The sequence below is a fragment of the Habropoda laboriosa genome, unplaced genomic scaffold (genome assembly GCF_001263275.1).
Source record: "Habropoda laboriosa isolate 0110345459 unplaced genomic scaffold, ASM126327v1 scaffold45, whole genome shotgun sequence".
Lineage (NCBI taxonomy): Eukaryota > Metazoa > Arthropoda > Insecta > Hymenoptera > Apidae > Habropoda > Habropoda laboriosa.
This window is the reverse complement of record NW_017100168.1, coordinates 809,025-821,281: the sequence shown is the minus strand read 5'-3', so window position 1 is coordinate 821,281 and position 12,257 is coordinate 809,025. Positions and strand designations below refer to the sequence as shown.

At 30.2% G+C, this 12,257-nt stretch overlaps 4 protein-coding genes across 4 annotated transcripts in view; 2 read left to right on the top strand and 2 right to left on the bottom strand.

Moving 5' to 3' along the window:
- Positions 1–350: 350 nt before the first annotated feature.
- On the top strand, positions 351–1,399 carry LOC108578611 (dephospho-CoA kinase domain-containing protein). Its single transcript, XM_017941975.1, has 3 exons — positions 351–516; positions 708–999; positions 1,096–1,399. The coding sequence occupies exons 1-3, from the start codon at positions 405–407 to the stop codon at positions 1,397–1,399; spliced, it is 708 nt and encodes a 235-aa protein (XP_017797464.1). The 5' UTR covers positions 351–404.
- Positions 1,400–3,367: 1,968 nt separating this feature from the next.
- Positions 3,368–12,257, bottom strand: part of LOC108578662 (zinc finger CCCH domain-containing protein 10-like) — a 12,597-nt gene continuing 3,707 nt past the window's right edge. The window contains 4 exon segments of the mRNA XM_017942037.1: positions 3,368–3,645; positions 3,648–3,963; positions 4,052–4,337; positions 4,496–5,102. Coding sequence (XP_017797526.1) covers positions 3,509–3,645; positions 3,648–3,963; positions 4,052–4,337; positions 4,496–5,031 — 1,275 coding nt within the window. The 5' untranslated portion in view covers positions 5,032–5,102 and the 3' untranslated portion in view covers positions 3,368–3,508.
- On the bottom strand, positions 7,641–10,122 carry LOC108578661 (sarcolemmal membrane-associated protein-like). Its single transcript, XM_017942036.1, has one exon. The coding sequence runs from the start codon at positions 10,029–10,031 to the stop codon at positions 7,641–7,643; it is 2,391 nt and encodes a 796-aa protein (XP_017797525.1). The 5' UTR covers positions 10,032–10,122.
- Positions 10,116–12,257, top strand: part of LOC108578663 (G patch domain-containing protein 11) — a 2,875-nt gene continuing 733 nt past the window's right edge. Inside the window, exon 1 of the mRNA XM_017942038.1 lies at positions 10,116–10,151. Within this exon, the coding sequence (XP_017797527.1) occupies positions 10,116–10,151 (36 nt within the window). The remainder of the gene's footprint in view (positions 10,152–12,257) is intronic.

Here is a 12,257-nt window from a genome sequence, read left to right as displayed (position 1 = left end):
TTAAAGAAAAAAATTTAATATTGTCATATAAATCATTTTTATTAATAGCTTATACTGTATAACGTTTTACACAAATAATAAATAATTGGAACTCTCACAAAATCTAAAGCATTGTGTTCCAAAATTAATCACAATTTAAACTAAAAGTGTATGTTCTTATCAATTACATTAAATTATAACCAGTTAAATCATTATTTAATTTATTGTTTCTGTTTCTTGTATCTTTGATTGGTCGATGTTCTCAATTTCAATAATATGTCACCAAAATTATACAAAAACTTTCAGTCACAGTGAAAACCGTCGTAACATGACTAATCTTAAATAGCACTAAATTTTACAATGCCAATAACACTAACGATGTTTATTTAATTGTAGGGTATCACACATAAATAAATTCTAGAAAAATGTTTTTAGTGGGTGTGACAGGAGGAATAGCTACTGGGAAAAGTAGCGTTGCTTCTGTTTTTCGTGAATTCGGTATACCTGTCATTGATGCTGATCAAATTGCACGAAAAGGTTAGAAATAAAATAAAATTTTATACTTATAAATGTGATATATGAATCATACTGTTGATAAAATGATTTCTTTTACATGTTTTACATAATATATAAGTTGTTTATATAATTTCTAGTTTATTGCATATGTGCCTAAAAGAAAATACGTTGTATTAATTTATTAAAAAATTTATACGTTTCATATTATGCAGTTGTGGAACCCAGAAAACCAGCTTGGCACAAAATACACAAAGAATTTGGTCCAGAAGTATTCTTAGATACACAAGAACTTGACAGAGCTAAACTTGGAGACATAATATTTAATGATGTTGAAAAAAGAAAAAAATTAAATGCTATAACACATCCTGATATATATAAAGAAATATATTGGCAAACATTCAAGTATTTCCTACAAGGTCATCAATTCATAGTCATGGATTTGCCATTGTTATTTGAAACAGGACATATGTTGAATTATTTACACAAAATAATTGTTGTAATTTGGTAAGATTATTCTTATTTACTTCGAATTATACAAATAACTAGACATGATTAGTAAATATCTTACAACTAAAACAAAATCGATATATTTAATTTTAGTGAAGAAGACTTACAACTACAACGACTTATGGAAAGAACAGGCTTCACAGAAGCAAAAGCAAAGTTAAGAATTGCAGCACAAATGTCATTGGAAAGAAAAGCAGAAATGGCAAATTTTGTTATTGAAAATTCTAGTAGCGAACGTGATACCAGAGAACAAACTATTAGAGTTATCAATGTCTTAAGAGCTTCCAAATATCATTGGAAATTACGTTTTATAGTTGGATTTTGTTGTACTGTTTTATTAGCAGGAGCATATTGGTTAAGAAATAGAAGTTCACGGTCTTTACCAAATGTAACATAAAAATTGTTCACTTACAAATATTTATAAATACAGATAGCAAATTATGTTGGGATCTTAATATTGCAATTATTAAATTTATAAATGAATCTATTCATATAACTTGGTAAAATAGTTTAAAATAACATATAACCATTACAACATATTTTAAAAATTTTGAATGTAATGGTATTATTTGTTAGAATTTTCTTTTTTTTTTCTTTGTAAATGATTAATAACACTTTCTGTGATAATACAAAATGCATCTTGTGTTTCGCAGTTTTCTTTGTTAGAAAATGAAATATACATATTAGTACAAGGTGTAAGGTTGTAACTAATTTTTGTTTTATGCACTTGAATCAATAGAATACCGCTAGTTGATAAATGTAACTGTTATGCAGATATTATACAGAAACAATTTTTATATCTAGTATGTAAATATGCAGACTGTTAAAATAATTAACACAAAAAGTGATTTTATGCCTGAATCATAAATGTATTATGTGAAAATGTACTTCAAACTTTCAAATGTAAGATCTTACTAAGTAACTTTTCAACTTTTAGATATTTAATTTTGTACGTTTTAAATCAATAATTTTGTGCATAACTTTAATTTAATTTATATCAGGATAATTTATGTCTTTACAATTTCAAAAGCAAAAAATACTACTTCTGTAAGTGTTGAAGCACCGAAAATTATGCGTTTTCATTTGTATTGTCAGGGTTTACTAAAAACATAGAATGTAATGGTAAACTGAACATAGTGATATACACATTGACTGAACGTAAAATATACTTTTTGATCATTTTTTGAAATAAATTGAAGTATTAAAAAAAAAAATCTTCCTATTATATATCTGAAGCTTTAACTCGATGGAGAATATGATATGAGCATTACTTTTAAAGAATTTAAGGTAGAAGATTTATCATTTTAATGAAGTGCTTATTAACATAAAGTTATACATAAAAGATTATACATTTGTATGCATATATAAAATACAGCAGTACTTATTGCTCAATTTCTTATACTAATTACGTAAAATATACACACATGTATCAACCCATGACTGATAACATGACTTCAACAGATATATGTTTATTTGGTTTACAGTATACACATTACAAGTCTGTGTACCTGATTCTTACATTTATGGGTCAGGTTTAAATCCACAGTCATTACTTTCCATCACCTGAACCCAAAGCCACTTAAGTAAAATTGTAAAAACACAAAAGACCATGATAAGTACCTAATTTATTAAAATATCACTATTTTATAAGAATAATTAACTTATTTATTAAAAATGGAAGTATAAAAATTCTTTCTAAGAAAACGAGGAAGCAATAGAATACTATTTACAGCATTGCGTACAGAACAGTCGTAAGGTTCACCACCGTTTTCAGAGCAGCGGTAAACCTTAACTTTGAACTTTCAATATAATTCATTTACATTCTTCATTCTATTTTGTACTTATTTTAACATATTAGCCTAAATGAGTTTTTTTTTACCTACATTTTTTAATTTACAATTATTTTTACTCGCACCTGATTATCTTTTTAATGCTACAAAATTATTTGTATCTTCATGATGTTAGGATATTAAAAAAAGAATAGGAGAATACCATTTTTAACCATTTGACATGGTTTTAGATCAACATCATTCTTATTAATCTAAATCTATACACACTTTGGATATTTATTGTGTTGTACATATTAATATAGTCAACATTTACCTTTATCAAAGTAAATTACTGAAAGGAACGAATATTCTAAATTTAAAGGGCTCCAATCCAAGGGTATTTCTTTAACTCGTACTGCTAAAAAACAGTCATGATCGTTACGTTTGTCCTGTACGATAATTTCTACTAGTTTCTACATAAATATCTAGGACATCGTGTGTTTTAATTACTGTGGTGATATTTTCAACATTGCATTTTGCTAAAGAATACGTTTTTAATCAGTTGTAGACATTGTCTATTTTTTTTTTTTTTTTTTTTTTTTTAAATTCACCATTTACGCTCAAAGAAATAGTAGAAATACGGTATTATCTTGAAAGACTGAATGCAGAAGACGCATCCTCGATTCGTTTATGTGCTTGAGGTATTATTTAATGTTTCTTTCTCGTCTATAATTTATTTACTGCAAGACGGGCCTAAGTTCTTGAGTCATAATAGGATAAGAAACCAATGGCGCAGTAGCACCAGATATAGAAAGGGGTAAACTGGCAGGTTGTTGTGTGTTAGGTGGCTGTTGATTAGTTGCTTGTGGACCTTTGTTTGCTGAGCCATTGTAACGATGGGTGGCGGTATAGATACTGGAGCCATTGAAACCGCTGCAATGGAAACAGGTGCGACTGTGGCTATACTTACAGGAACAGTTGCAACACTGGCAGTAACTGTACGTAGAGTACCAGCAGCTACTGCTGCATTCACCATTTGTTGAGGCGTCGGAGCTTGTGATGGTGGAACAGTATTCGTAATAGTGACTGCTGGAACTGTAACAGCTGTTACATTCGCAGTTCGTTTTCCTGACATTCTTAGCTGAGCATTTTGATCCAAAAGAAACTCGTTAGTAGCTGTTAGGTCACTAACCTAAATAAATAAATGTTATAAATGCATAAATTGTACATATAAAATTTAAAGCAAATAATTGATAATGACGAAACTAAATTAAACTAACTTGCTTTTTTAATTCCTCTATTTTCTTTCTTAACAACGCATTCTCATCTTCCAAAACAATTGCTCTGGCTTCGTTGCGTGGTATCACCGGATAATAGTACCCTGGAGTGACTGGTTGAGCGGTATGTTGGCCTACGAGTGGTGAAGCTTCAAAATGAACAACAGTTTCGCCAGAAACTATTCGTCTCTTTGGTTCAGGAGGTCCTATGTAATCAGGCGGATGCGAAGATGCATTGTAACCGTTACTTGTGACTAAGTTATGTTGATCTTCCATTTGCCAGTGAAAGCTATAAGCATATATAGATATATAATTAAAGATATACTTTAAACGTTTATTTTATATAAGATTTTATAAATGTTAAATAGAAAAATTTTAAGGTTACATCAAACGGGAAAAGAAAATCAAGAGGAAGTAAAAGAATAACATTATTTTCAGAAAACTTACTTTCTATCTTCTTCGTATCTGCGATTCTCACCATTGCTAGTACCATTGAAATTGTGTTGTGGCCTGGACACATTGTGATGAGAAACTGTAATTAAATTGTGCTGTGGTTCCTCGTTCTTCCAGTGTCTGAATTTACAATTCGTTCTTTGGCAACTACCTTTGATAAAATCTTTGCACATTGGATACTCAGATTTTTCATTATTATTTTTCAGCCTGCTCAATATATGTGCAGGTAATTCTCCCGTTGCTCTGAATCTCTTCTCCTCGCTCTCCGTACAATGAAGAAACTTGCACCCAGGCCAATTGCACATTCCATTTTGAAAGTCATGACAAAATGTGTACTCCTCTACAGGATCGTCCTCAGACCGTTCGTGCAGGTACTTGCAACGTTTCCCTCTGTGACACACGTTTCGCAGAAAATCTCTGCACACACGGATGATGGGCGATGCATCGCCGCTTGTTGTACTCACTGCACCTGCTATCTTGCTCGTTTGCACGCCTCTCGCACTATCTGACTTCTTTTTCAACTTCTTCATCGATAATACATTGCGGTCATACCTCGCAAGTAATTCTTAATCGATTACTTCACACGTGTTATACGTCTATGCTGAAAATATAAAACAAATATTACAATACAAACATGGTAAACCGTGGATTTTGTACGCAGATTTATTGTTGATCGGTTGAAACGACAACAAACGACCATATTGAATCTAATGTTTACAAAATAAACTGACAAAGTGAAATGACTTATCCCGCATTGATATTTCTTTTTTTCCAATCATTCTTTGGCAAAATATTTCGAAATGTAAAAAAATAGTCATTCTCGCAATAAATAGGTGCACAATTTGATTCATAAATATTCTAAGCGGGCGTCGTTAGTTCGTTATTCTTAAACATGCTTGGCTTGCATTTTCTCGCATTCGTGCAGCACAACAAATACAAACGTATCGCAAAAGGAAACATCTGGAAATATCAAATATAAATGTTACATTCCTCTGGTCGGTGTACGTTCCTGCAACATTTAACGTCTATATCATATACGTGAGAATAACGTTACTTTCATTTCTGTCACACTGTTTATTTGTACAACGCTGTTGCAAGAAACGAGCGTCGGTTGCACAATTGTTTAATTATATACTACGGAAAAATGGCACGATTAAAATGTTTATTAGGATTGCGCAACTTCCCCGTAGCGGAGGTATTCTTAGTTGACGTATAGTTGTACCAAAAACGAAATTATGCCACGGAAACGTGATGTGAACTTTGCAACTGTTTAAAATAGCTCAAACGAATTTTGCACTTTTTCATTTTTTTCTTTTTTCTTTTAATGGAATATACACAGGTGTTATAATTAAGTACATATATTCGATCTATAATTATAATTTACACGACCGATAATTATACTTCACAGTAATTAAATTATTGTTTTCTTACCATAGATATTGATACAACAGATAAGATAAACTAAAATTGCAAGTTAACGTTAATTTCTAATGTTTCCCTCTTCGCATAGATTCGTACCATTTATAAAAAAAAAAAAAAATCGTTTCCGTTGAGAAAATCGATTCATTCTAAAATACAGGTTTCTGGTATATAAAAAAAAATAGTATAAGAGCTTCAGTTAAGTTAATTTTTATTTTTTTTTTATATAATGACTATTACACGAGTAGTAAGATTATATCAACAATGTTATTTACAATATTACCTTATCATTTATATAAACCTTCACGATCTTAATATAATCTTCAATCTACCAAGAAAGTAACATCCATAAAGCCACAGGCCAATGTGATTTTTTGGGAAATTGAATATAATTCATCGTTCATTTATACACGATCGATCGTATTAAATTGTTATACATAACAGGGGCAGCAATAAATCGGGCAATGGCACTGTAACTAAACTATCCGGTTAGTTAAGAAAACACGGTTAATTTTAGTCGCGTTTGTATAAAAAGAATAAATAGAAAAAGTATAACTAGAACATCCTTTTTACTTTTTGTCTTTTTTTTTTCGTCGTTATAAGGGACACCTAGGCCATTGTATCTGGAAAACTGCTCGAGTACATTAATTTATAAGAAGAATCATAGTGAAAATTTCGCACTGAAGAATCGTTTTTTTTTCGAATATCTTAAAGTTTATTAGGTCGCTTGATTGGATATGCTTCTATTGTCATGCTACCAGCAAGAGAGAGAGAGAGAGAGAGAGAGAGAGAGAAAAGCACATATAACAAAGTGGGAATACAAAAACAAATTATTAATCAAGTAAAAGCTTCATATCGAATAATGTTACAAATTATTTATATGTATATACACAAAACAACCGCGCGCGCGCGCGCGCGTGTAAAAAGAAAAAGAAAGCTGTAATTTACAATCGATTAATATTAAAACATTAAATAAATTGCTTCTTTGAATCAACGAATTTACAATTAGAGAAATCGAATTAGTTGCGATGGTTTATGCTTTGAACACAAGTTAATTCCCAAATTTTTCAAAATAAATACGGAGCATTTAAGAAATATATTAAAGAAAGTTTATCAAGACAGGATATATCGATGGGCATTTATAAAAATCGATCCTTGCATATAAACGTTATTTATAATTTGTGTAATAATACATTTGAGTCGTTGGGCGTGCAGTGCTTGAACTGATCGCAAAAATAATGACATAAAAATGCGCAATATCCGTAAATAGGGATTAATATCATTTTCTTTTTAAAGAAGATATGATATAGAAATTTGCAGCATGTTGAACATTTTACATGATGTTGTCTATATTTTTTTTCTAATACACTTTTTTCCTAGCCTAGAATTTTGTTTTATGTACATATTTGTTGCTACAAATCTCTCTGTTTAATTTGATTTTGGTTCCTTGTTTTTAAATGGTAACGTGGTATACCTTTGCATTATCTTTGTAATTTGTTAGAGGAGCTTTCTGAGATTGGTGCTTTAACAACAGTATCGGAAAAATATATACAATTCTTAATATTTTGTCAGTATAAAAATGTTCAAATTTTTTGTTGAAATTACACATCACCCAGTTTCATTTATTTTGTTTGCTCAAAAGCTTTTTAACAAACAATAAGAAAAATTTGTAATATAATTAATCATAAATGTTATATACAAAAAACAAGGAGAAAAAACATTAAAATATTTTTTCAAGCAGCATCCATATTAACAGAATTGCAATGGGTGCCACATAATGTATTGGTACAGTGTAATTCACATTTGACAAATCACCGCATTGTGCTTTAAGAGTTGTATATTTTTTTGAAAGCTCTGCCTTTTCTTCAACAAATGCATTGTACTTTTCTTTTAAAATAACTAATTCTTCATGGAGTTCCTGAATTCTTTGAGCTTCATTCTTGGCACGATAATAAAGTTCTCTTAATTTCTCGATAATTTCTTCATGAGGTTCACAAATTAACCAATCCTTAAGCCTTTCTAACTCTTTCTTAATAGCTTGTTGTGATTCTAAATTGTCTTCAACTTTTAATGAATCTAAAGATCCTATTAATGTTTGTAGTATATATTCTCTTGTATGTATTTGCTGTGCAGAATCAGTTTTAGACAATGGCTTTAATGTTTTAACATAATCTCCTTCTAAATGTTCTTCCTCACATTCTTCATCCAATTCACTACTATCTTTATCTGCTTCATCCTTCTTTTCATATTGACTGACTTCCATAGGAGTAGACTCATTTGAAGTTATCTTAACATTGCCTATATTGTCAACATTATCTTTATCTTCCTCACTTTCCTTCACTTTCTGTACAACTTGTGGAGAATGAGGGGTTTCTAATTCTTTACTATTTTCTTCACATGAAAATCTAACTTCCATTTTATAAGGTACACAAATTTCTTCAGCTACTTCATATACAGCTTCTTCCTTTTTAACTTCTATAACAGATTTTTCACTTGTATCATCACTGGTAATACTGCATCTATCATCTGTTGCATCTGAATTTGCATCAGATTCTGAATTCATATCTGCATTATCTATATTTACATTCCCATTAACTAAAGTTTTTCGAGATTGCGGTGGTAAAATATATTCTATTAAATTATCATTATTATTAGCCAAGGAATCATTTAATTGTTCTTTTGAAAAGGAATTATCAGAATTCTTGAACTGATTTGAATCAATATCTTGTGAATTAATTTGATTATCTTGTTGATCTTTTGAAGGATAAAAATTGGTTTCTGCATCAATGTCTACATTGTCAATATGAATGGAATTTAATTTATTAAGAATAATATTGATAGCTTCAATAGGGTTTTCTTCATCCTTTGAATCTATGATGTCACTTGTTACTAATTTTGAATTCATATCTTGCAAAATTTGCATATAATTTCTAAGGGCAGTGATTTGCTTATAGATATTAACAGAATCTAACCGGGAATCTCGTAATCTTGCCTGCAAATATTTCTCGATTCTAGATTGATCTTCAAGTCTCTTTAAAAGTTCTTGCTTTTCCTCTTCTGCACTTTGTACTATATCTTTTATTTGTTCCTCGCTCTCTTTGTATTTATTTGTAGCTTCCTGAAGCATCTTTTCTACTTCTGTATTTTTACTACATAACGCCTGAAGCTCTGTTTGGGTATACTTTGCTACATTATGAAGACTTTGACACTCTTCTTCTGTTTCATTTAAACGTCCTTCTAATTGAACTAATCTCTGAGTTACCTCTAATTTCTCTTGTAATACTTTCTGTAATGCCTCCTTTGCTGCATTTTGGTACTGTATTTTTTCTTCTTGAAGTGCCACTAACTCATTTCTAATTTTATCCTCTGTGTAATTTTTAGAATAAACTGCCAATTTGTTTTCCATACCTTGCACCCAAGATAACAACCGGTCTTCTGCTATTAATGTTTCCCAAGATTGATTGGCAGCTTTTCGTGTATTTGCTACAAGTTGTTGAAGATATACTAACTTAGAATTAAGTGCTTTTTCACGCCTTGAGGCTTCTTGCATAACTTGATTCAGATTATACACATCCTCCAGAGAAACAGTGAATGGTGACACAACTGTTGTATTAAGACTAGCTTTAGCTTCTTTTCCATCTGGCAAATATAACTTTAATGTTGCAACTATACATCCATGTGTAACTTTTTTTGTATTTTCTATCACATCCACTCCAAATTGCACTATGTCACCAGAATATACTTCCTTAGGTGCTGATTCAAAACCAGCTGCACTGAGTCTTTCATTATTAACAAATGTTCCATTGCTACTACGTGTGTCTTGTAAAAAAAACTTTCCACCCGAATACCACATTGATGCATGATTTCTAGATAATACTTTACAATCAAAGATTGCATTATTTGGAGTGGCTCTAGCTCTTGCTACTGAACGACCAATTTTAACAGGTTGCTCTAATGTTAATGTACGCTCTTGAAAAGGATGAGAATTATCACGACAAATTAAGATTCCTTTGGCTGTCATTTTGTTATTTTGTGTAGTGTTTATTTTCAGGTTGGAATTATTCTGACTGGCAGGAGGACTGCCCTTTTTCATCCACACAACTATAACCATAGTTGATGTAAAATCCAAAGAATGACAAGTCTTTCCGAGAACAGTTTGAAATACATACGGTAAGAAAGGAATTATTTACACACAATGACGAAGAGCGAGATTGAAAATCGAAAATCACGCGTTTTAATGTCATCGAATAATTCTATTTATCGTGTCGGTTTATTATTAAAGTTACTATTCACACTCAATCCTAAAACTTGATCATGAGGATCGTGCATCAACCTTCCGAAACGTGGGATTCGTTATATTAAGACGTGACATACGAATTCACATGTTTCTGCGATAAAAAAAATTTCGTTGCTATTCCATCGGTCTTGTGCTGTTCCTTTTTCTATTTATCGTAAAATTCTCGTACAAACGTTACAGTTACACTATACTTGTCATTTAGAGAAGTCCAGAATATTCTTTAGATTTTTAATTAGTCCCATGAACTTTCTCTTCGAAATATAATCACATTGATTCTTCCGAACACACTGAGAATAGCCAAAAGATATGTTTCTTTGCACAAGTAGCTGTGAGCGTACGCTTTCACACTTTCGTCCTTCGCACCAGTTTCCTTGCACTTTGAAGTCTTCGATGTTGCATTCGAGGAAGTTCATTGGAAAAGTGTGAAACTCACAATACGTAATCAACAATACTCGAATATGATGAATCGAGTATTGTTGTGATCAACTAGATAAAGACCAAAAATATTGTTCTCGAACTACTGCATCACTATTGAGATAAAAGCGGTCCACGTTCCTTTAACTCAGTAGTTTTCAGTTCCGCGTTTCGCTGTTTATCGACCGGCGGCAGTATAGTCATCTATACGATTACAACGGTGTAGCAAATTCGAAGTAGGTATACTTGGGCGTGCTACCATCGCGACAATCATTCACGAGAAGAAATGTATTAAAGAAGGACATTTAATTTAGACATTTATGTTCACTCAGAAACTAATATTAAACCAAGAACTATAAACGTGTATATTTGAAAGCAGTGACATCAAGCAATAATATAAATCGAAAGTTTAAAACTTCTTATAAAAAAAATAATTGCACCATTTTTTTAAATTTATATTTGTTCCATATTACTTGCAGTTAGAAGAAAAGAATGTTGTAAATTTATTGTAAAAAAATTAAGACTAGAATATCAAAACAATCATCGTAATCAACACAAAATCGAAAAATAAAGAATTTTACATTTTAATTCCTTATTTTTTATGTTATAAAATTACGTGCTTACATATTTGTTTGCACAATTCAAATTGTGCAGCATAAAAAAAATTAATTTTCTTATAGATATTAATGGACGTTGTTTCATACATCATTAAACTCAGATAACTTAGAGAAAAAGATAATAATATCATTTTAAAAAAATTGTCTTTTAACAATTATCCTGTACTAAATATACAAAATGAAGGCATCTTTGCATAATATACATATTCATTATATTTTTAATATTTTTCATATCCAATGAAGTATTGTTCAACAAAAAGAATAGTTTATATTTAGAATTAGCAGTCATTTATATTTAGAATGTAAATACTTCATAGATAGGATAAGATAAATGGACTTATAAACTGTTACAAACTTTGAAACAGAAAATTATTAAAGTAAATTAGTATTTTAGTATTTTATCCCTAAATAATGTTAAAGTAATTAAATTATGATGAATCATTAATTTTTCTGTGTAAAATGTTTATTATTTTTATTCATTAGATTTTAACTAATATGAAATTTAAAAATTTAACTAGTTATCAAGTTACGTACAATTTGTGAGAATCAGGGTAAATGTAGGACTGTTGTTCATTAAACGTTGCAAACAACTAAACTTTGAAGACAACTGTTATACAGAAATTTTCAGAAATCAATATTTTAAATGGATTTAATGAATATCACTAAGTACATATGCTTAGACATTCTTACGTGAAAACATACGATGGTCAATGTTTGTCGAATGGGTTACTGTAAATAGCATCATTGTGAATATAACCTAAAACATGTTCAGCAGTGAACTTTATGGTTTGAAACATAGTTTACGGAAGTTTTAATATACAAAATACATACAAATCTCTCAACAATTGATCTTTCGTTGTACATTGCAAATTGAAATGCAAATTAACAGAATTCAACAAATCTAATAATATGTAAAATGTTTACTAGTATAAATATGTTGAATTAATAAATACTCACAATTTTATAAGAATTTTTATTCTATGTATAAACAATAACACAATTTGTATCA

Coding starts and splice junctions, on each gene's coding strand:
- LOC108578611 (XM_017941975.1), top strand. CDS start 405: ATGTTTTTAGTGGGTGTGACAGGAGGAATAGCTACTGGGAAAAGTAGC. Junction 517..707: donor TGATCAAATTGCACGAAAAG/GTTAGAAATAAA, acceptor CATATTATGCAG/TTGTGGAACCCAGAAAACCA. Junction 1,000..1,095: donor AAAATAATTGTTGTAATTTG/GTAAGATTATTC, acceptor ATTTAATTTTAG/TGAAGAAGACTTACAACTAC.
- LOC108578661 (XM_017942036.1), bottom strand. CDS start 10,031: ATGGTTATAGTTGTGTGGATGAAAAAGGGCAGTCCTCCTGCCAGTCAG.